A 25,969-nucleotide genomic window follows, 5' to 3' on the forward strand; every position below is an offset into this window, starting at 1 on the left:
ATCTATATCTATTACTTATTATCAAACTTATTATCAAAAATATTGAAAAAAATTAAAAATTTCACAAATCTTTCCGTTAGATAGCATGAATCAACGAAATGCATGTACTACAGTGATTAATTATCCGATAAGCAACTCTCTCTCAAGGTAATTAATTTCTCAATTCTCAATCAATTTACTCCATTGAGCAAATTGTCTATTAATTAAGTATTCAATTAGGCGATGTTCTATGGACCTGTATGCCCCACAGAGCTTTTTTCCATAGAATAATTGTCATTGTATAATTAATATTGCTATTCATAGAAATTACTTTATCATTCAGTGTAATATTATATTTTCTGAAACAATTACTTTAAGGAGATTATTAATATAATATAAAAAATCGATATTATCCGATATTCATTTGCACTAGTCATAAAAATTTAATATTAAAATTTAATACATTCTATTACCGTTTAAAAATTTTTTTATTTTAATTGAATTGAATAAAACTATTTAAATGAAAAGAATAACATATTAATGGAGATTGAAAATTGTATATACAGGTATATCGATAATACTGTCATAGATTATCATCATGTATCGCTAATCAATCGAGAATGGAATCAATCATGTAAAAGGATAATCTTTTTTTTAATATCTTTTCGTTACCAATTGTTGTGCTTGCATGGAATTTTAACGGGTTTCATCGTAAATTGAAACCATTCATTCTTTCCTGTGAACTGCCTATATTGATTTGTAAGTCGATAGCACTGAATAGCGTATGACACAGAGCTCTCAAACTATTTAAATCAAACAGAAATATTGCATTGATAAATTCACGATTTGAATGTAACGTTTCAAAGTGATTACAAATACATGATATGAGCTTGATACTTTGACAGCTGTATATTTTGGAAAAGATTTACGTTTGCCGTTAGTTATCTATTTTTGTAGTTATCTATTTTTGCGTTCGACATCTAACACTTCGTATTAGATGTCGAACATTTCAAGTTATTAATTTTTAAAAATGCTAGTTCTGTTCCCATTTTTATAAATAAATTATTGACATATCACATAGAAAATGGTACATAACTCTTCTTATCAGTAATGTGATCTGTCTATTATTCTTATGTACAGCAATAAATAAAAAAAGAATGGAATTTTTTTAATTCACGTGTATCACAAACGGTGAGTCCTCCTCTAATGTTACACTCTGTAGCAAGAATAATATTTTATAAATCTTTCGTTCAATCTCACCATATTAACATGTAAATTATTATTTCACAAATCCAATCGCATTAGTTATTACAACTCCTATCCTCCGTGACTTTAAATAAAATAACAATATCATATTGTTAAAATTTTAAACAAACACAAGCTTTGAGTGAGATAGAAGAATTTTGAAGAAATTTTTGATCTTGGCTTTGAGAAATACTGTTGAGACGACTCACACTTTTGCGGTATCTCGTATGAGGGGCTCCGAGATTTTAAGTCCGCTCACGCTCGGATGCGTTTCATCCTTTCACTCGACGCGACCTGACACGCCGCGCGCTGGGCGTGTGAGAATCAGATGTGTGAGGAGTACTCGCTGCCAACACCCGCACCAGCCAGTCCAGATACGCTTTTACTACTGTCACGACCGCAAATGATAGTCGAGATGTGATTCGAAACGTTTGCGCGCGGTCTGAGGGCTCCCCAGAGTGAATGGGCATCGATTCCTGGGGGCTATTGCAATTTCAAATCACTAGAGCGTATGTCCTTGTCCGACGCTTGTCTGATTTTTTGACAGCCTTTACTCGGCATTTACGCAAGCCACCCCTAGACTTTGTCCTGAAAAGTGCGACATGGATCTGCTGCGGGTGAATTTTTCTCTCTTATTCCGACTTCAGTTCAGTTCTCTTACTTCCGACCATAGTAGCAAAAGATTGATTTTCATGAATCAACTGTATATAACACAAAATATGTTAATGTGATGGACACTCGGATGGACACTTGGATGTCACATCACTCAACTTGTATTTGAAAAATTAAAAATCGAAATTTGAAATTATTTCCTAATATACTTGTATAAAACAAAATATATGAAATAAAGCTATATATAAATACAATTTATTTAATATTACAAGTTAAAATTGACTAGCAATTTAATAATTTTATGCTTTTTCGCATCTTATAATAATTGACTGACATATTAGAATCTGTAAATAATTAATTTTTATTGCGAAAAATATTATCTCGGCCGGGAGTCGAACTGGAAGAAGTCGATCTTTAACATTCCGTGCGAATATTCTAAGTCTTTGGACTATCGAAAAACCTTATAATATTCTTATATATTCTTCGCAATAATTGACAACTAAAAATAAATTGATTTAAAAATTCGTTTCTTCAGTGCTATCGTTTTTTTATTAAAATAATAAATAATTTATTTTTAAAAATAAATAATGAAATATTAAATATTTTACTAAAAGTTATTTGAAAATTATAAAAAATCAATACATAAACATACAAATATGCGATAATACAATTATATTTTGTTAACATTTTTCAATTGAATTTTTTGTACGTCAATAAAATCTTCAGTCGAAATTAATTTCGCTTCCTGCGAAAATAAAATCCTCTTCATTCAATGACAAAAAAAACCTTATTTAATATAATAATAAAAAAATTAATCGGTTGCATATTTATAAGTTTGTATTCATTAAATTAATAAAAAATATTTTTTTATTCAAACAAACTTTTGTGTTTGTATTGATATATACTTATCTTTTTATGTTTACGTAAAATGATTATGTTTACGTAATACTTGTGTATAGGTAATACATATTGCTTTTCAAAAGAAAAATTAATATGGAAAAGGAATAAATTTTTTTAGTAAAATTGATATTAATAATTTTAAATTTATATTCACATATTTATCTTACAAGAACATAAACAGATTTAATTGTGAGTTTTCTCGGATAAAACTAATTTGCGTTTTACGTTAATTAAAAATTCATAATAATTGTGTTGTAAAAGTATTTAATGAATTCGTCGCTATTATTTCTGTATTCAGTCTCAAATATGACTATACCGTCGTTTTTCACGTGATACGTAACAAAGTCCCAACGCAGATCATTAATGCATACGGCACAATGGCGTTGCTATTCCATCGCGCCACGCATAAAAGCATAAAACCGACATAAATATCGCTGGATGTGGCACAGACCATATCACATGCGAAACATTATCGGCCCGTTGAGAGTTAATAATTCAAAGTCTTCCGTGAAAAGCGTTACGTTGTTCAATAAGAAGGACATGTCGCTTCGCGGTGCGGCGCGACATGGCATGGTGATGGTATTTCGAGGGTATCGTTGGTGACTTATTGGACGCGTATTACACACTGTCCGTAATTTAATGGGAAACTAAGATCCCGTATAAATTGTAAATTCGAGATGTTACGTATTGGAAATTGGGCAGCTTATAAAGTGCCACGGAACATAATGTCGCGCAGTTATTGTGAGCTTAAAGATGACGCTATTACTAAATAGTTAAAGTCTGAGGGGGCTTTGTCGAAAGAAAAGGACTGATCTTGTTAAGAACGAAATATTATAACCCCAGAATTATAACAAATGGACAAAAACGAACGCGAGCACGCATCTCGTTTCTCATGATCCGATTGTATTTTGATGAGAATTTATTAAGGCCGAATTTAAAACTATCTTCATTTTGAAGACAATATCACGATTATATTGATTCTAAAGTTATACCATATTCTTTCCGACTCGCCGCTTTCATCAAATTCAACTTTCCTTCTGAATTCTCATTCTTAGTACCTCAATTGAATTTTTTTCATTCACTTGCCCGCCAATATATTTCGGCATTTCGATAAACTTACTTCAATTTTCTTTAAAATTGTACGTTTCTTAAAAATTAAGATTCAAAATTATTATTATATGTATATTTCAGAATAATACTTTTAGCAATTATAGGAATAACAAAATATACTGCTATTACGAAATTCTTTTAATTTGCAAAACACTTTAAATTAATAGTTCATCTGACATGCTTAATTAAAATAATCAATTTAACAGAAAAAGAGAGTAATTAAATATAAATAAAAATATTAATTCTCAAAATTTAATAGAATATTATTGAAGATATAATAAATTAAATTGATTTTCGGTTTTATATTTATAACTGTTTATAACTCAATAATGTGCTACATTTAACTAGGTAATGGAAATTTAAAATTCAATCAACATCGCTTTGTAACACCTAATAGGTGATAATATTTGAGCAAACGTTACAAATTTGAAATATTTATTTTATAAGTAAATTTAAGTTAATTTACATTTAAGTTACTTTAGGCGTTTTAAACTGTCAAGTTACAATATTTGCTTATATAAAAGTTCTATACTTACAAAACTGGAGACTAAAAATTATATGAAGAAATTTAACATAGAGTTTTTAGAATTAGACTTAGATATCTAATTTTATGTACAATATCATTTAACGAAAATTTATGTACATGTATGCGTGCGACGTAATAGTACACACACACACACACACACACACACACACACACACACACACACACACACACACACACACACACACACACACACACACACACACACACACACACACACACACACACACACACACACACACACACACACACACACACACACACACACACACACACACTATATATATATAAGTAACATAAATCGTATGTGTGTGTCCTATTGAATAGGTAAAACAGATAATTATGGGATCTCCTTAAAAATATACATAAAGATAATGAAACCGAAACATGTAAAAATATTGAAAAACGAAATTTCAAATGTTATTTGAGTTTTATTGCTGAAAGGAATAATTTTGCATTGTTTTTACGATTATGACATTAAGAATTCCAAAAAGTAAACACATAAGCTGAATATTTTTATTTTTTAAAAGCTTCTTTAAAAAAAAAAGAGTAATTTATCTAAATATAATTCGTTTATTACCAAATTCAAAATTTATTACTCGTTCCTCCAAGTCTTTTGCCATATACAAAAACATAAAATTTAGAAATAATTGAAATAGAGAAAAGCACAGCTTATTCTTTCATAAATAATAAAATGTCAAGATAGTCTACTTAGTTACTTTATATATACGTTCATGTACAAAAGTGTAATATGAATAAAATTAAAATTAATTTTGACATGTATAATCCACATACTGAACATAAATATCGGATTATACAAAAACGTTATATAATATTTTATAAAATATCATAAAAGGCAGAGTGTAGTGAACCACTCATGATCATTAAAAGTTATAAATATATGAGTATATAATTTTGTAATAAAAGTTTTTGCTTACCGACGACGTCAAGGAGCAGAAATATACTTGTGGGCGGATGGGTGGACACTTGGCATTCATACAATCCGGCATCCCTTGGTTGGACGTATTTTATTTGAAGCGTCCAATCTTCGCTGTGGTGGAAATGAATTGCCTGAAACCGTTCATCGTTGGCGTATGTCGTTAGTCCTACGGTCAGTAGTTCGTGTAACAATAAGTTCTTTCGCTTGATCCACGACACCTGCAAACAAAAAGATTAATTTATAAAAATGTGATTTAATATCTACGAATCATGTTATATACGAAAGTAGAGAAAAGGCTATTTTTAATGTCGTTTTCTATGTACACTAAAAAAAAATTTACTAAATTTTATTAAATATTTGTTTGAATAGTACTAACACGAAATATTTACTTACAGTAAATAAACATTTATTAAAACTAAAAAATTAAATAAATATATGTTTAGTAAATATTTCGTTAGTGCTCAAACAAATATTTAATAAAATTCAATAAATTTTTATTCAGTGTATCTTTTTTGATAATCAAATAAAATTCTTACTTAAATCTTATTTTTATCACAGATTGCATAAATGGTTTTTTCACTTTTATAATCTCAATATGGAATTTTAAAACATCTGTATTATAACTATTTCAAATATGAAAGAAAGCATTGAATTTAATATTGTAAAACAAAATATTTTCATAATTTCAAGAATAAAAAATGGCATAATTTAAGAATTTTAAAACTACGTATATAGAGTTCATTTATATTGAATTCATATATATGCATATTGATAAAAAAATTAACTCCTATTCGTTCGAAAAGCATGCTCAAAATTCAATGTAATAAAGCGAAAGAGGTCGTATAAAAATAGAACGTGCAAAAAATATGTGCGTTATGATTATTAAAATATCTTGTGTATTATTTTTAAAACACCGGTAGTTATATTCATCACATTTATTCGCTTTTCTAGCTGATAAAATTGAGTGTTTTGCTACTGCGGTTTTTATATGATGCAGTAATTGGAATACAGATTGCCAACGCACCTGTCGCAATTGTTAGTCATAACAGTCTGTGACTACTGTCCATATATAATGAACAGTAATGACTGCCCGTTCATAACGGTTAGAAACTACTGTCCAACATAGCGATCCGCAACTACTGATACGCATCCGTAGACCGTAGAATACAAACAGTAACGCCGCGGTAACTACAGCTCGTTCCTCAGTCCACATAGTGCTCGTTATTACATTAATTGCTCGTATCGTAATTCTGCATACGTAGCTATTTGAAAACATTATCCCTGCAAACAAAGGATGTAAGTATGTTCTAGGTGCTTGAAATATTTTGCGCGATTTAATACCTAATGCCCTTAAAAACGTATACATTTTTTAAAAGTGATAAATAATAAATGAAGCGTCGATTTACTTCTTCCTTCTTTTTTTCTTTTATTTCCTGCTGACGTAAAATAATATTTCAATACTTACAAATTTTATCGCGGTCATATTATAATAGTTACGTAACACAGTGCACGTAATGCATATAATTTTGAAAGTACAACTTTCTTTTTTTCTCCGCATATTACTTGCAGATTTATATGCAAAACCTTCATAATAAAACCTTCATATTTTTACAAAAATACGATCAAATTTCGAGATGCTGTTTTTATAAAAATAGTTTCTGCTGGATTCATTATAATTTCAAAATAATCCTCTCCATTGAAATAGATATTATACTTGCATAATAGATATTATGTCTACTAAATATTTTGGTAATAATTTTATTACATTTTTTACGTGTCTGATATTTTTACAAATAGATTCGTTGTAAAAAAAATCACTATATCTGTAAATGCGCCCTTATTATTTCTACATAACATATATGTCTCTTAATTCTAATCGTTAGACTTTTATTTCTGCAGAATTCGTACGTCTCTGCAACGTCTCCTAACATCCTCGAATTAATTATTTTATCGTAAAATCCACACTTTCGCGCTAATACGCGTGAATCACTTTATCATGCGATATCGACTTAGAAAAGTTTAAACAATGAATATATTCCCGACTTTGCCATTAATTACGAACATTTCGCGAGATGTGGGAAATGCATCTTTATGCCAAATTAAGCATTATAAAATTTGTGACGTCACTGAATCACTCAATGTCGACAACTATTAGTACGTGCCAGATGCTTAATTATAACGAACAATAACTGAAATTTGCAACGACCAGTAACTGCGACAAATATACATACACGTATGCGCGCGACGGTCAGTAACTATGGCACGTCAATAACGTGCGGTAACTATCGTACGTATTTCCATCCGACCTCCTGAAAACCTCAAGAAGCCCCGTCAGCCAGAATAATCCGACAACTGTACGGCGAGATGATTGTAGGGCTCGTGACCGGAATTAATCGTGGACTCTAAAGACGATTAAATCCCCTTGATAACCACATATTTTTTATCCCTTTGTCATGCTCCAGCATACGATAAAGAAAAAAAATATGTGTCGAATAAAGAGTACCGCGATGCATAAAACATTTTGATATTTATAAATCGAAAAGTATATGCATCAGAAATACGGCGACATTATGTAAATCGACTTTACGTATATTTTTACGTATTTTAATATAGAAAACGCATAAAAATGTAATAATATATAACAGAGAATAATATAAAAAATTAAAAATATATATCCATTTCCAAACATATGTTACTACTCTAGTTCAATAGCTGTTTTCCATCTTTCTGTCCATCATAAACCAATGTGATATTTGCTCGCAAAAAGGATATACCGTAGAGAAATGTCCTATGGAGTCGATCAGAAGACGTATCTCAGCAAGAAAATATTTTATGTTCAAACGACTTGACCAGTATCCATTTTCATATTTTAGTGAATGGAAGTTCGCAGTCTGTAAAATCGAATAAAATACTGCTAGACAGGACACACACGAGCTAGTTAATTTTATTGCGCATTTAAACGTGCCAGGCATTAAAAGTTTCAAGCAATTTTCTATTCTAGGTAAAATCCATTTTCGATAATTCATAGATGAAAATAATTCAGAGTGATTGAGAGAAAAAAATCGCATGAAAATTAATGACAGTAAACATTGAAAAGTCCCGTGGCAAATTTGCTTCTATCAAACTGGAACACTTCTGTATATTTAACGTACAGGCAACGTTTGTAAACGTAAAATATTTTGCAAATAGTAAAACATAATATTTGTGATAAATTTGTTTGTGTACTCATTGACTCAAAGATTGCAACATTTTTCGATGGATTTCTGAATGCAACACCGAGCGATTGCTTATTTACTTATGGATTCATAAAGAAGAACCAACCGCTTAGTGAGTAAGCTATCATTCCGGAACTCATTAAAAAAAAGATGTTACAACCACCTTTTACTCCATAATCATACACTGGAAAAAGTTACTGAGAAATTTATATAGGAAATGAAGTTGTACCCACGCCAGGTAATTATGATGTTTATACACAACTCGATTTACGCCTAAGGTTATAATATTGATATTATGAAAAATTAACCAATCATATAGCTATTCTTATGAAAAATGTGACTGTGATTGGTCAGTTTCATAACATCGATGTTATAACTTCGGTGCTTGATTAATCACAGTCAGGTATTCCCCTCTCATTCGGCGATAAGAAGGGAATACTTGAAGATGATTGGTCAATTTTTACAGATTATGATATACGGCATACGGTTACGACCAATATAAATGCTCCCTTCGATCAAGTCGTGTAAACAACAACGACAATAACGCTGGACGACGACGACCGGGCAACTCCGGGCGACTCTGGGTGATGCCGGATATGACTCCGAGCAAATATATTTTTTTCTTTTTTAAAAAGATGTTTTTTTAAGGATCACATTTTTTAAAATATATAACATTATAATTAATAATATTAAATCTCATAGGACATATAAAAACACAACCAATAAGAAATAAATGTCTTTAACGATTTGACTGGATCTTAAGTGTTTGTATAATTTTGTGTAAATTTGTATATTATGTATGTTAATCTTTTAAACTGCGTGTTGAAATGATTTTTCGGTTTTGAAACGCGAAGGATGCGTTCACTTTTCACGTTCACACGCTATAAATTGGGGGAGATCAGGAACGATGTAACAATTTGTTCTTTGATTTTATAACTTCTAAATTATAGAATTTCTAAATGAATCCATGATAGTAAATCTAGGTTATTAAATAATATAATCTAGTTGAAAAACCAGCAACATATTATCATCAACTTTTTCAAATAAATCTTTTAAAGGTATGTCATTTGTTATTTTTGTCCCTATACTTCTAGAGACGAGAATAACATACGATGAAATGATATATAACATCCTGTTATAAAATACATCCTTTAAAAATAAATTAATAGAAGAGATACTTTTAGAAGGATTTTTATTTATTCTGTTATTATTATATTATTTTTGTATTTATTTTTATTTTTTTTGCAGCTAATTTATATATTTTCGCAAAAACTCGCCCTCGATATGTTTTTCTTTTATAAATGTTTGACGTTCTAAAAACATATAATTTCATATTAAAGCAACATATGTATACTACTAAAGCAAAAATATGTATACTACTAAAGAAAAAAAGAGCGTAGAAAAAGTCGAATGGGAACAAAAGTAATAAATAACAATAAATCTTGTTACTTTTGTTCCCATTCGACTTTTCTATACTCTTCTTTCTTTGCTCCCTATTAACGATACCTCTCATTAACATCTTATTACATGCTACCTATAATCATAATAAATTTTATGCCTATCTTCAAGTTTAATGTCTATTTAATACAGTGTATAAATATCCGGAGAATTTTACGTAAATAAAATAAAAAGGTATACAATAATATTAGAAACTTATTTTTGATGTTATATTTCAATAAAACAGTAAAATTCAAAGAACTGCTTGTTTATGCGTATTATCAATAATTGAGATGAAGGAGGATGTGATTGATGTATAAAGAAGACAATTATTGGTCAATTGATATTTTTTTTATAACATTTATTACATTCGTCGTATTTTTCCGTGTTACATTTGTCTCTGGTTTTCTATATACACTCGAGCAAACGTGACAACTATGTCTATTTGTATACGATACGAAATGCAAATGTACACGGAAAACGAACGAATACTTATGTGGATATCCTGATCCATTCACAGCTCGTGAATTGCAAAATCACTATGGTCCTCTCCAAAACCGTTTTCAGTATCGGAGAAATCATTCCGTTGATATTTCATTGTTCTAACATGTTACTGTATTGTTGTGTACATGGTATTGTTTTTCTTTTTGACGCATCCGTTGGAATTTTATTTTCGAACATTTTCATTATACCGATGCATTTTGAGATACATGGTGACGATAATGGATGCGACTGTAATTTCGTACGTGTGTGAGCTTCCTCGGGGTGTAAAATTTGAATGCATTATTTATGTATAAAATGCAACATGTATATTTCGCACATGAACGGCATCACATTTACTTGCGATGATATCAAGTTAATACAAACCATGAATTTACAATAAATATGTAGCTAAGTGGTCTGTATAGACCATTTATAAAAAGCGCACATATTTTTTTATTCGAATATCAATTTTTATTACTTTTATTTCATTACGAATTATTTAAATTGTTACTTATAAAATGTAATAAATGATAAAAAAATTGTGTAAACAAAATCGGTAGAAATTAGGAAAATAATTAAAAAGTAACAAATGATAAGAATAAATAAAATATAAAGTTACATAATTTTTTGTTTTATCTAAGTAGAACATTCTAAGTAGAACATTCGAGCAATTATTGTTGCAAAAATATAAATGATGTATTTTCGTTCGAAGAATAAACCTCGTGATAATGGTTATGTATGCAATGCAAAACGTACAAATTAATTGATTCATAGCACTACGATTTATTGCTGTTTCAGATCTTACTTCGTCCGGAAGGTCGGTCGCTGCCAGAAAATTTTATAGATTCTACAATCTACTCCCATATATGTATGTATAGTATTTGTCAGTTCTCAAGTTAAGTCACATATATTCATCGTACGGCAGTAGAAATTCTCATCAGAACTTCCGACTCATGCTCGATTGTTATGAATTTTAGCAGAAATATAGCTCCAAATGATATCAAATAAATGTTCTTAAATGGATTTTTACCGATACAAAGGTTTACCAAAAATATTTACACAAAGTTATACACCGCTGGAATGGAGTTCCATAAATGATACATTTTCAATTGCAAAGAAACTTTGTAAAAAATTTCTTTTTGGGTTAAATTAAATGTATTTCCATTGTATTTCATTAAAAAAATTGAATTTCAAAAATGTTTAAAGTTAATAAGTTTGTGCGATTAGATTTCAACACTGAAAAAGATTTCGGCGCAGACTTGTCAAATTGAATATGTACATAAATTCACACTGAAATATTTATAAGCACCAAGATCCATTTTGACCGAGAATATAATTATTTCTTAATAATTAATTTATTCTTGTTGATCTAATTTTCAATTATATTTGTTAACACAAAAATCAAATTAAATTAATAGAAACGATGAAAGACATCGCTTTGTTTAGTAATATTTAAGATATACAATATTATTAATTAAGGGGGGTTGCAAGTGTGATTGATTTTAAAATATCTGTACAAATAAATAAACGAATAAATAATAATATCAGATAAATTCACGCATAATATTCATACAAATTTGATATCCGTTATTTAACTTTTAGAGAAAATAATATGATAAAAATGAAGTGTGAAAACGCCGCGATTTTAACTGCCTGACGAAGGCTGCACCTGCTGCACATTCGATGCACTTTCCCATGAAGTTAAAATTTTTTAACTTCAAAAAATCACGCGTATTATTCCCGTACTCTATCGGTTGCGTCGGAATTTTGTAAGATGCCATACAGATAGGCACAGATAGAGCAGGTGTGTAAGCTCGTACCTACCAAATATTGAATGCCTTTGAGATCGGTATATGTTTATCTACCCCAGCTGAGAGCACCTCTCCGAACTATAAGCGGTTCATGCTTATTGAGCGATATCTACGATACGATTGGATAGCATCGAAACGGCCGCGGCATATTCAGCGCCAACGCCCTCGCATCGCTTTCACACATAGACGGTTCTTCGTGCAGCAACCCAATTACCGAAATACAAGTCGTTAGCAATACCCCAAAGAGTTTTAAGGCCGCACAACGCAACCATCCTTTATTGTTGCAATTTTATTTTTCTTTTTTTCCTTATGTCCATCAATCATTCGAAAAATCTCGCATACGAGTTACACATCTTGTTACTACGATGTTGCGACACTTCCGGAGATTACTTGTGAAAATTACGAGATCTCGAAGAAGCAAAATAAAATCGACTTGCGCGCGCGCGCAAAAGAGAGAGAGAGAGAGAGAGAGAACTAGAGATGCGCGCAACAAAAGCTATGGCATTCGCTTTGATTTGAATATTTTAATATGTTTCTTGTGTACTCCAATATGCTTCAGTACAATATTATTGAACGAGAAATGACCGGGTGATAAAAAAGAATAATGAATGAGTTGTTATGCGATTTCTTTTTTTTACAAATCTCTACGGTCGCTCTTTCAATGTGACGCATTTACAACGACAAGAAGAAAGATTATGTTTAATACAATGATAGTGCTTTATATGCATACAAGTTTAACAGAGTACATGTGCGCTATTCAAATAATTATTTCATGTATACTTTCTTTCGCTTCGGCAGATCAATATGTGTGCTTCGAGTCTTTTAATAAAAGTTTTAGCTCTATGCAAATCTAATACAATCTAATACACGTAATGCAGATTCAGTGAAATACATCTAATATTCATATTTTTAAAAAAGAAACTATTAGAGTTTTTTTATTGTATCGATATTAATATGCTTCTTATTTACATTGTTGTTTTTCTTATTAATTCTTATCATCATTAAGTAACATTTTGTCATTTATTTGTGCGCACTGTAATGAAATAATGAATGGTTTTATCTCTATTTATAACATTCTTATTTCATAAATGCAAATTATAGATAGTACTTTGTTAGTAGATTCTAGATATCGGATTTTTTATGCAGATAAAATATAAAAATATACAGAAAATATGCAAATATGCACAAATATGCAAATACGCTCAAATAAATATGTATTCTTAAAATACTTTTTCAATAAGACATTTCCATGTTGGATTTACTTCCCAATCCGCTTTCTAAAAAAATATGCAATTACATAAGAATCAATGTCTATAAATTACTACACAAATAAAAAAATGGCTAAAATTTTCTATTTATTTTCTTCTTTTGAAAAGAAACATGAATAATAGTGTTTCAATAAAAAAAAATGTATATTATTAATAAATTTATTATTAATAAATTTAACTGTAACATTTTATATAAAGAATAAAAAATGTTAGAGCTATATTATTTTTAAAAATAACATTTGTAAAAAAATTAAATGACATTAATTCAGCTTCAAATAATAATTTGAAATAAAGAAAATTTTTTTCGTATATGCATTTTTCTTTATATTCACAGTTATCTACACGTCAAAACTTTTGAAATTTAAAATAATAAAATAGCATTCAAATTTGTAGAACTAAAATATTATAAAAAAGATTAACTATCAATAAAAGAATTGATTAATTCATCAATAGAATATATTATCAGATAAAAAATATATATTTTATGTAATACAAACACCTAATTATTCAATTAGTACATGAAAAACTTTAGTTAAGTAATTGGAGCATCTTTGATGCTCGCGCGCAACTATAGGTACTATCACCTTTCGTTTATCCTCAAATCCAGCCTCTGTAATCGCTCTGTAATCAGAATTTAACTTACTGGATGCGCTTGATTTATTGTCCGGGCGATCTTTTGACATCTTTTGTATCCGGCCGGTGAATACACGCAATCGCACTTCATTAAAATCGCTAACACACACCGAAGAATCGTGCATCCGTGTATTTTCATATCGGGACGCCTTCGGATTGCGGAGTCCCGCAATCTAGTCGACCCTGTTATAATTAGATTTATGCCGGAGCGTTCATCTCTCTTGAACGAATTCCAAATATTGCTGTAAATTACGGATAAAAAGGTTGGCGATGCGACCTAGTTCACTCAGCTGTGATTGTGTTTCCACAATCTACCAGCACTCAGAATGGTAACATCGTTACTTCCATTCGCTCGAACAGAAAAAGATGATGCGAAACGGCAAGCGAGTGTGTACAAGCGAGCCACGAGCTTATAATATATAGCGAATTTAACATAGTTTCAGGTTATTTAAATCTCCGTCGAGAGAGAGAGAGAGAGAGAGAGAGAGAATTCGTCTAATATCGTTAAACAATTTTAAAAAAGCTTTTAGATTTATTTTAGACATCTCTCTCTCTCTCTCTCTCTCTCTCTCTCTCTCTCTCTCTCTCTCTTTCTTTGAAGTTTATCTATATGATTAGAAAATTTGTGTTAAATTCATCTAACACATTTTATATGTCCCAAACAATATATACATTCAAATTTTTGAGTTAATAATTCAACTCAAGATGAATATGTTGGAAAACAGCAAAAAAATATTTTGTAAAAAGTTAACGAAAAGAATGTAACAATAACATGTGTAAGCATATTTGAAAGCATATTTCGTCAATAAATTTGACATTTATAATATATCAAATTAAAATACGTATATTTTAATTATTTACATTAAAATTTATAATTTAAAGTGCACTACATATCTTTATTATTTATTCATTCATTTATTAATTGGATAATTTTAACAGTAAGAAATGTTGAACATTAATTTAACACAAAATTAATTATTAAAAATTTACAAGACAAAAATGTTGGATAAGTGGACAAAAAAGTTGGATAATGTTGGACAAGGTTTTAAACCTTAACACATATGTATATACATAATAGTTTTTACTATGTATAATATGTTTACATCTTGTAAACTTTAATGGAAATTCTATCATTTATATTTAACGATAAATCTTGATTTGTTCGAAGTTCAAACTATTAGACAAATATAAAAAAAAAAAATCTTAACGTTTGAACGAAATATCTCGCAAAACAAGAAAAATTTTGTCTTATCTCAATATCATTATTTGAAAGAAAAAAACAATTAAGTTTTACTTATAAGAGAAATATATTTTCCTAGAAGCGATAGATCATTTATTATCTTCATTGTTATCTATATGCCGCATCATAATTCACGTCTATCGTGACTGTAAACGTATGCACAAGATTCTCGTAGTGTTGTATAGCAGTAATGATGCCACCACTGCCGCATCATGACCAGCATCGTGATGAGTTTACTACGTGTATCTAATTTTCTCTGAAATATCAATTCGATGAAATGGAAAAAAAGCGCATATGTATCCTTATTACGGTCTCTCTCGGATTCTCTTTGTAAATTCTCGGCGTTCCCTCGTTGCGTTATCTTGCTATCTTGTTCACTCCAGTTTGCAGCGATGAAACCTTATATGTTCGCGGAACGATGCAGCATCGGACAACGACAGCCAGATAGGTATAACAACCGAGCGAGTCGTTTGACAAGACCGTCCCTATCGATTTCTACCTGCATCCATTTGACTCACGCGCGCCTGCTCTCCTCTGTCCTATAACGCGCCAATTATTCTCGAGCGCTCGTGGGAAAGGTGTAATAATTCCGTAATAACTTCCGGAACATCGCCCGAGGAATAGTGAGAACGATAGCGAATGGCCGCATAACTGACAAACGAGATACCGCGCGAACAATTCCAATCATTTTTAGGAGCAATACACGTCTCGCAATTTAGACTCGATTTTTCCATTTCCGTACCGATATCGTATCTGGCAGTAAGATGTTTCACTTAAATTTTTGTTTGATACGTAAATTACATGTTACACGTTCACCTAATTTTTTTATATCGATTCCAGATTATTATTGCAACTTGTTAGGTTTCTTCAGCAGTATGAAGAAAACGGCTTCTTATGTAGATGTAATAACAATGTGCCTTCCATTTTTAAGAATAAAATCGTGTCAAAAAAATTCCACTGGGGCTGTTAAAATATACTGATAAGAAATAGAAGTAATGGCCGGAACGATCAAGGCTAGATCTTTAATGCTTAAATAATTTAATCTGAATTACTATATATTTATATATTATATATGTAGTTGCATATACCATATTTTTTGTCATTCAAATTGAGCACCGAATAGATTTTCCAAACTTATAAACGCAATTAAACTACTGTAGTAATATCACGAATTAAATTAACAAGCAATTTTAATAATTTGATGCTCAATCCTATTAAAAAGGCATCCTATTAAAAAAATGTTAATATGCTAAAAAAAACTATAAATAAATTTATTGTGAAAAATATTATCTCGGCCGGGAGTCGAACCCAAATCTCTTATATTCCGTACGAAGGTCCTAAGCCTTTAGATTATTGAGGCTTGCGAAATCTTTACTTTTCAGAGCGGTACTTTAGAAAACACTCTTATTGATATTTTATAGAATTACACAAACATAAATGAAGATGCATTAAATCTCAAAATTTTTTACAAAATTTGCAAAGTTCCAAATTAAAAATTGTACACAAATGCGGCACAAATTTACATTATTCGAAAGAGTGAATATTTATCTTTAAATTGTTTCTTTATTAAGCTCTGTACGATTTTGTTCATTGAGTTATTCATAATATTGAAGCAAAAAAGTTGTTTTTGCTTCAATGTTGAGTAACTCGGTGAAGAAAAATCATACAGAGTTTAATGCTGTCAATTGATTTTGATGCTTTTTGAATAATGAATTATATATTGTAATATTTTTTTATGCATAAATTGTCAACTATTTTACATATAGCTAATAATTGATATCCTACGTTACCCAACTATGACACGCACATATAGTGATAAATGAAGTTGAACGAGCAATAGGTTCATTAAATGGTTCATTAAACTCTATTTGATTGTATTGCTTCGTGTTTGCGTCGCATGTTAAATCAGCGCAACATTGCGGCCAAATGCCAGTTGTATTAAGTTATGAGGCTGAGCTAACAGCCACCCGTTGGAACAACGACAATGTCTTTAGTGTTTCAACAGACTTCAACCGATTATTCGTACATTCTTCGCGCGCGGAAATATTTCATTCTAGACACCTTCATCGACGTCACCGTTTTTCGTAAGAAAAACTTTGCATTGATATGCGCGCGAGCAAAATTATCATGTAAACAAAAAAAAAAAACAAATCTGATAACAATATTGTAACAAATCTGATACCAATCGGTAGAGAAATTCTTGCACGGCTACTACATTGTAAAGTCGCGATGGCGGAGGTAAGAAACCCTGAATGCAGTTGTAAAGATATCGGATTAAACAGCGCTTCAACTTGTAATCGCTGCATTTATTTTCTTGCCACGAATTACGTTCTTCTAAAGCGAGATTAAACCACGGAATTTTACGTTGCAAAGCTGCACGTGCCGTGTTAAATTTTTCTAAATGTGTTTGGATTATTCTATTCTCGTAAAAAAATCTCGTTATGTCGCAGATATCAGCATGTTTTTTAATGGCATATCGACGCGACATTTCGAATACCAATCCATTTTGGAGATGGTATAACTTCAATTCCGAAAATCCGACTGTGATCAGCGTGTCGCGTTTTGGTTCATATTCACATCTCATTGAAATGCATGATGTTTCAAAACTGAATTTATACAACTTTCCAAATAAGCGACTCGATTTAGATAGAAAGTCTAACACATGCGAAATACGTTAAACAAATACATTTAATATTAGGATAAGTGAGGAGATTATCCACACTTAAGAGAAATTAGATTTTTGTATAATTATTTATTCAGTTCAGAGTGCTTCTGTATACCGACCTTCTTCTTTCATTTCCTTCTTTTATGTATTATTTGTATATGATAGTAAATAAATATTATATTTTCATTTTTACTATTAAGAATAAAGAAGTACGATAATGTTAAAAAATGAGTAAAATGCCACCATGTGGATCTTTTGATTTCTTCGTTTTTCTTACGAACGTTGTTTGAACGTTGATGGTAACAATTGGTATGGCATCAACATCTTAAACGTTGCTATGGAAATTTTCATGAAAGTGATTCTGGCGCAAATGATCAAGCTTATAGATGGGAAAGCTCAGACCAGAACAGGAAGGCTTTAGAGCTGGCAGATTCCGCATCGACTAAATTAACACGCTCAGAAACAGTCTGTCGAAATGCTCTCTGTTCGTAGATATCCCCTGTTCGTCGATTACGAGAAGATATTCGACTCCATCAATTGCGAATGGGCCATGTTGAGTAATATAGGCGTCTTTCTTATCCAAAAATCGTCTTTCTTATATGAAAAATTAATGATTTCAATTTGTCGCGTTCTATACGAGGAAGGACTCTGTAAGAACCATTTGAGATCATTTCTGGCTGCCTGTTTTTCTCATTACTGTTTCTGATCGTCATAGATGCGGTAGCGAGGCATGTGAAAACAAGTCGAGAGGAATCGTATGGAAGCCCCTCAGATCAAATAAGCGAAATCTTTGAATTATGCGGATGACAAATGCGAGCTGTCACACAACATCAATGACGTACAGCAAAAACTAACGATGGAGTCGTCTATCTCAAAATCAACGAAAAGACCAAGGGAATGGGCTTACTGATGCGAATCCAAATGTAGACTTCAGCCGACCGTTGAAGCTCAATAAATTGCCAATTGAGCGAATAGACGAGTTCTTGTACCTGGTATAGTTACCGAAGTATAGTTACCGAAGATGGCGGTACTGCTAAAGATGGAAAGATGAATTAGGGTCAAGAAAACCAATGCTTTTGTACAACTAAGCAAAATATAGCGTTTTATCACCTACGTATCAAGATACGCTTAGACATCTTTTGATCGTATGTAATCTTTGCACTTTCATACAGATGTGAGATCTTACAGACGCAATCAAGCGAAGAATCCAGCGAAGAATCGTCAACTGCTGTTTTCGGGGGATCCTCCGTATCTTCTGGCCGAACATTATGAGCAATGAAACACTGTGAGCCTGCACTGGACAACGAGGAGAAAATTGTTGGCTTGAATACACATTAAGAAAGAATTAGAGCGAAGTCTGCAACTGCGATCTTGTCTACAATTCGCAGAAGAAGCGGAGAAGAGGATACTCCGAAAAACCTGACGCCGCTTTACTTTGGAGAAGGTGAATTCGTTGGGAATCCATAGCAGACGCATCAACGAGCTCTGGGACTTGAAGGAACTGGCCGACCGATGAGAATAAAGATAATAATTGATAGACTGCCTATGTCCGGTATAGAGGCAGCTCAGAATCACTCGACGCCGAGCAAGACGTTATATGTGTATGTATATACATATATAATATATATATATATATTTCATGTACAGTTTTATAGTATAATTGTATATAATTTATATATTGCATATATAATTATATACATATGAAAAATCTTCTACTGGGATATTATAAATAATCGAATAAAATTTTTCAGTTTAAAAAAAATAACGTGTTAAAAAAGCTGTCTGTACAATGATAAATTTTATGTGATAAATTTTATTTTATTGATACTTTCAGAATAGTAAATAAATAAATCGAATATAGTATTTATATTCCGCTTATTTATACATAAAATTCGCATGCGTCAATCAATGAATTACAAATTTCAAACAACAACCCTTACCGTGCCTTCTCCTAGATTGTGGACAACGCAAGGCATCAGGGCAGTGGATCCTGATTGCGCTGAAACCGATGTTGAATTTTCCGTACCGAAGGTCATCGGCAGGGTTGGTGGCAGATCGACATCTAATGGCTTTCCCGTCGTGCCGTCCAACGAGTTCATGTTCACATCAACTATTTCAGCCGTCACTGCTGTAGGATACTCTGAAACAAATTACCAATTGTACCATGATTTCGTAAGTACAGATTGCAAAGCTTTCATAATTTATATTAAGTAAATGTTGTTACAATATTGTCGGCTCTAATGCCATATTGGACTAAGAAATGACAAAGAAGATCTCAATTTAAACAATTTTTTTCGTTCTCGATAAATTCCACCTCAATAGGAAAAAAGTAATTGTTAGACAAAAATGATTGCGTTTAAGTCGGTAATACAGACCCGTAAGGGGATGCCGGAGTCGCCTGTATTATATACACCGATAAAAACTAGCGTTTTTGTCGTTTTTGTTCCTGTCCGCGAAGAAGTGTTTTCACAGAAAAAAATTCCTTTTCCACGATTAAATTATACATGCTAATGTACTTGTCGCTGGTGCATTTTGTGTTGAAAAAAATAAAAAATTATAAATTTCTTTATCCATTTTACCTTCACCAGTTGATCGCTATAAACTGAGATAAAAATGGATAAAGAAATCTGCAACTTTTACTTTTTCCAGCTTTGAACACAATAAATACACCAGCGACAAGTACATCAGCATGTACATTTTAATCATGAAAAAGGAATTTTTATTCTGTGAGACTACTACGAAGAAATTCGACAGAAACAAAAACGTCAAAAACGCTGGTTAATAATACAATCGGTAATACAAGCGGCTCCAGCATCCCCTTGACGAAATATTAATTTTTAAAGATAGCTGAATACGCGCGCCCTCCCGGCCTACTATCGCCAAATGTACACGCATCGATCGCTCGACGCGCGAGCCGCGGGAAATAGGGATGACCTGGTAAACGCGCCGCTCGAGTCAATTTGACTCCTCTCCCTGCCTAGGGGTGCACGATTTTCCACACGAAGTAAGGTCCAAAGAATAATCAAACCCAAAACATATTTAGGTTTGGAGTGGACATCACTTCGCGTAGAAAGTCGTGCACCTTTAGGCATGAGGAGAAGTGGGGTGGACCTCGCTTCACGTGAAAAGTCAGATGCTCGTAGGGGGAGGCGGGGTGGACCTCCTTTCGCGTGGAAAGTCATTATGCAAAGAGGGCAGGTTTAGAATAGTTTTTAACATTGTATGTAGCAAAAATAAGACGTTATTTATTAAGTAACTTTTTTTATTACTAACTTTTTAACGAATAACGATCGACAGGTAAAACTTCTCGGAGGTTACTTAGGATCATAACCTTATTAATATGTAACAAATTAAGGACGAGAATTTAAAAGGAAGCGGGAGTTTACGCGGTAATTAGTGCGCATAAATTTAATGAAAAATATAGTTAGGTTTAATAAATATACTGATAAATATGTCGATAATGTGTCAAAATTAAGGTCATCAAAGTGGAATCGTCCTCTGTTCGATATACTTATTCTTTAAATGTTTGACTATTTAAATTCTTCATATAATTAATAATGCCGGGTCTATTAATTATATAAAGTAAGTTGTAGCCCGGTAAAATGAGTCAGTTCTCGTAAAAAGACTAATTCGAATTAACCTTCTGACTGAAAGTTGTATTAACTTTTTCCAGCGTATCTAGGAACGCGAAATCATGCAACTTCACAGTTAATTTGAAAGCTATATGATCCAAATTCTCTATGTTTCGAGTTAGCACAAAAGTATTTTTTATCATCCCAACTTCTGCTTTGCACACACAATCTCTCTTTCTCTTATGTTTTATTGATTTATATAAAATACGCTTTCAATTGTGATATTAGAAACAACTTTTAAAATAAAATAAAGCAATAATTTAATTTGTATTATTATATTATATTTTATGCGTAATGTAAGTTAATAGAAGCAATAGAAGGAAATTGATATTTTGTGAGAAAAATCAAAGAAACTTATAAAGTATAATTCTTCAAATAAATATTGTATAAAATAATATTGTATAAAACAAAAAAACAAATTTTTCTAGCATATTTAATTGGATTTGTCATTTTGATGAACAATACAAGCCGTGATAAAAGAATCATACATTTCTCTATAAACGCAATTTCAACGACTGCGTCTCTTGACGTAACCGTAATTACACCGCGTTTTTCGATTAATTACTCGCCGACTTCGTTAAAAGTACCGGCTGTGGGATTGCTATGCACTTCTCTGCGAAATGCGGCACGTTAAATTGCGACGTTAAGCTTACGCGTACCACTTCGCAACTACGATGCGTCAGCCCCGAGTGACATAGCTAAAATAACGTGATGCCCCCGTACCGAGTGGAATTAGACGTATTTGAAAAAGTTTGATGTCAGTTTAAAAACTCTGGTCACTCTCATAATATATCTCACAATAAATCAAATAACGACGGATTTATTTTTACATAATCGTGCTCCCTTTTTCTCTTATATTTTTACGTCAATGACACACTAGAATCCCATAATGTTATCTACATAACTTTGCTGTTAACAATTTTATTTTAATGTATAAATTGTATATAATACTAAGAATAAGATATAAAAAAAAGGGAGAATTTTTTTAGAGAAATATTTTGTAACATTTCGTGACATTTCATGCATCAAACATGTAAATAAATAATTCGTTTTCACCATGAACCAGATCATAACAAATACACATGAAACGAGATCAAACCTTCGACGAGCTCTTCATAGATTTCACTAGTGAAAATTTTTCTCGGTTGCGGAATTCGTTAATTATGATTTATTGCTCGCGTGTATCCTGGCACTTTAGAAACTTATGCGGTTGTAAGCAACTGTAATTTCCTTGAATTTCCGCGTAACGTGCATCTTTCGCACTAATTTCAGCTACAAACTTTTCCTCAACGTCGGTTAAACCAAGCTAAAATACTGAAGTCATCTCGAATTCGTTTTATTATACCTCGTTCGTTTACGTTCACAATTTTGTTATGGTCACTCAAATTTGTCTCATAATTATTATACATTATGCAAGCGTTTTTATGCGGTCATTTTTGCAACATACAGCAGAAAATATAATATAATATATGTCCGCCTATACAATCCAAACAGCATTGTAAAGACTCAAAAGAGAACAGACATTACAATTGCTCTATATACTTTATAAGAAAATTAAATGACTCACCTCGGGTCAACCCCGAGGCGAAATGACATTATTTATTTTCTTTTATATAAAGTCTTTATAAATACTAATTTAAAAAATGATGGTAATTTCATATCATAATAAAACAATTCGATAATTTGAAAAAAATATTTAATAAAGTAATAATTTAACATTTATTATTAAGATATTTATAATATTAAGAATAAGGAGATATATTTAAATGGAAATTAAAAAAAATATTTTTTTGTATTATTAACTAAAAATTCCTTTTTTTTATATATATAATTCATTATGCTAAGTAATTCTAAAAGAATGAAACATCTTATTTTCATTACAACAAACGCACATTTTAAAGTTTCACAATCATAATAATAATAATTAATACATTTTATCTTGCGAATATTAATAAGAATTTTTTGAGTGTATAATTCTTTTATAAACATATTTGTGAAATATTGAATCTAATATCTTTTGAATGTACAAACTTTGTATTTTTTAAATAATTTAAATTGAATTAAGGAAATCCGTTTGTTCAATCGAATAATCCTGTAATTTTGCTAGAATTATCCTTAGTGTGGCGTAAAATTGTAAAAACTCTTACGCCATAAAAACACGTGTTTATAGTTGCTTCATTAGAAATCAATTGAGGTGAAAATGGAAAACAATTAAGGGATTACGAGTTTTTGCACGTCAATTTGGAAATAATAGTTAAATGCGTTACATTGAGTTGCAAATTAACACGCAAAACCATCATTATGCCATTGTTTTCTGGATGCAATTTCGACTGAATTTCTGAAATAAATTTATGCGCGTACTTTCTACCGATCAAATCTTTTTTTAATTCTACGCAACCTGTACATACAAAGAATAGTTTTATAAAAACTTCGACCATCGAAATAGAACGCACTGAATTTACTTCACGTCATTAAACTTAAAATATTTAAATTAACCGTAATTGTTTAAGAAAAAAGCAAAACATAAATGAAAAACTATTTCCAATTCTATTTCTATAACGTAATCCATCGGTGAATACTAATCAATCTACACTCTTACGAAATACTTGCGAGTATCCTGCAGTGCTTTTGGCGCGAGACAATTGTAGACACATTTACACTGAAATTAAGATGGATATGTTTACACTGAACATTGAAATGAACTGACTGCGTACAACTGTGAGCCGTCTTCGTATAGGAAAACAGCACGATTTTTACTGAAAAATCAGCATATTGTTCTGTAAAGATCATAAAGCTGTAAACTGAAAAATGTTTCGTTAGAATTCTATTTTGACATAGAAATCGCATTAAGACGTTATTATGTATCTATTGTTTCTTCTAGCCGCTAATAATAGTACAATTAACACGTCCTCCATAATGCTTGGTAAAAATCATCTTCAGTGGTAGAGATAGCATAACATTTTCACAAACGTTAATTTGACACTGATTGTCCTTACAAGGTTTTAGTTAGCTCTCTCATTGTTAGTTACAAAGTCAGTATAACACGGTAGTAATCTTAAGGCTTAAATAATTATCGTTTGTAAAGTCTGTATCATGTATGACACTTTCCCAATGCAACAATTTGCAACGTTGTCGCAATTTATTATCCGATGCAACACACTATACCATATAAAAAATAGATCGGAAGTGAAAAATGTTGTCGATATTTTTGCAACAGAGTCGAGACAGTTTTGCGAGGGAACACGCCTCGAGGTCTCGATTTTACAGTGCATTTAACGAATATAGTACAATATCACTAACATATATATATATATATATATATATATATATATATATATATACAGGGTGAATCAGAGTCGTTGAACCAGCTTTCTACCCTAAAAGAAAATAATTGACTGCACACATTATAATTCAATTAGATATAAACTCGAGAATTTTCTAATAGAGTAAAATGTTGGTTCAACGAATCTGATTCACTCTGTATACATATTTATAGTTATATATTTCTATATTTGTGCGTATTTTTTTTATCTCGACACATTTGCCACATTTTTCTCTTTCTCCTATTTCCATGGAGACCCCCCCTGTAGATTGCTAAATTCATCTGACATGTTACATGCACTCTGTTTCACCCAAATATGTTATTTTTGCGTGGATGATTTGTGTGGAGGTGTGGGTATTCAGAAACGAGTAAAAAGATAAGAGAACTCTCCCACCAAGTGAATAGCAGATGGTTTCAGATATAGATTATAGAGCATGGAATATATTCTCGGATCCCTTCTCGCTCGCCTGCTTCGCGTAATTATATTTAGCAGATGGAGATCAATCCTAGTGCGTATGTATGACGACTTTTTTTTGCTGCAATAAGGAGCTCTGCACAGTAAAAGGAATAGGAAACAGAGAACAGAGAATAAGAATTTCAACCTATCAGAAATAATGTATTGTGGAATATACAGTTTTTGTAGTTCATAGGTTGAAATTCTCATTCTCTGTTCTCTGTTCCCTGTTCCTTTTATTGTGCGGAGCCCCTAAGGTTTATTTTTTATCGCGAAATTGCGCTACTTGTGCGAGATTTACATATCCGCGAATAAATCGCGATAAATTTAATCGACGAGTGTTGGTATTAATATATAACTTGTTGGTTACTATTACGATGATCAAATTGCTTTTCAGACACACATTGCATTTTAAAAATGATGCTAGAGATTTAACATACTAAAAAACGTTAAACAAGCCATTATTTTTAAAGATATGT

General features: G+C 31.3%; 1 protein-coding gene and 1 long non-coding RNA gene across 3 annotated transcripts in view; one reads left to right on the forward strand and one right to left on the reverse strand.

Moving 5' to 3' along the window:
* The window catches only part of LOC105147988 (defective proboscis extension response 13), an 88,795-nt gene that overhangs the window by 3,781 nt on the left and 59,045 nt on the right, over window positions 1–25,969 (reverse strand). For both annotated transcript variants that reach the window (XM_011059408.2, XM_011059401.2), the window contains exons 3-4: window positions 20,023–20,222; window positions 5,329–5,548 (exon numbers count right to left, since the gene is read on the reverse strand). In XM_011059408.2, coding sequence (XP_011057710.1) covers window positions 5,329–5,548; window positions 20,023–20,222 — 420 coding nt within the window. The remainder of the gene's footprint in view (window positions 1–5,328; window positions 5,549–20,022; window positions 20,223–25,969) is intronic.
* LOC147908191 (uncharacterized) lies at window positions 6,358–17,568 on the forward strand. Its single transcript, XR_015546548.1, has 2 exons — window positions 6,358–6,626; window positions 11,264–17,568. It is a non-coding gene; the product is annotated as an uncharacterized LOC147908191 (long non-coding RNA).

This window comes from Acromyrmex echinatior, chromosome 10 (genome assembly GCF_024713525.1).
Source record: "Acromyrmex echinatior isolate Ae372 chromosome 10, ASM2471352v2, whole genome shotgun sequence".
NCBI classification, from domain to species: Eukaryota; Metazoa; Arthropoda; class Insecta; order Hymenoptera; family Formicidae; genus Acromyrmex; species Acromyrmex echinatior.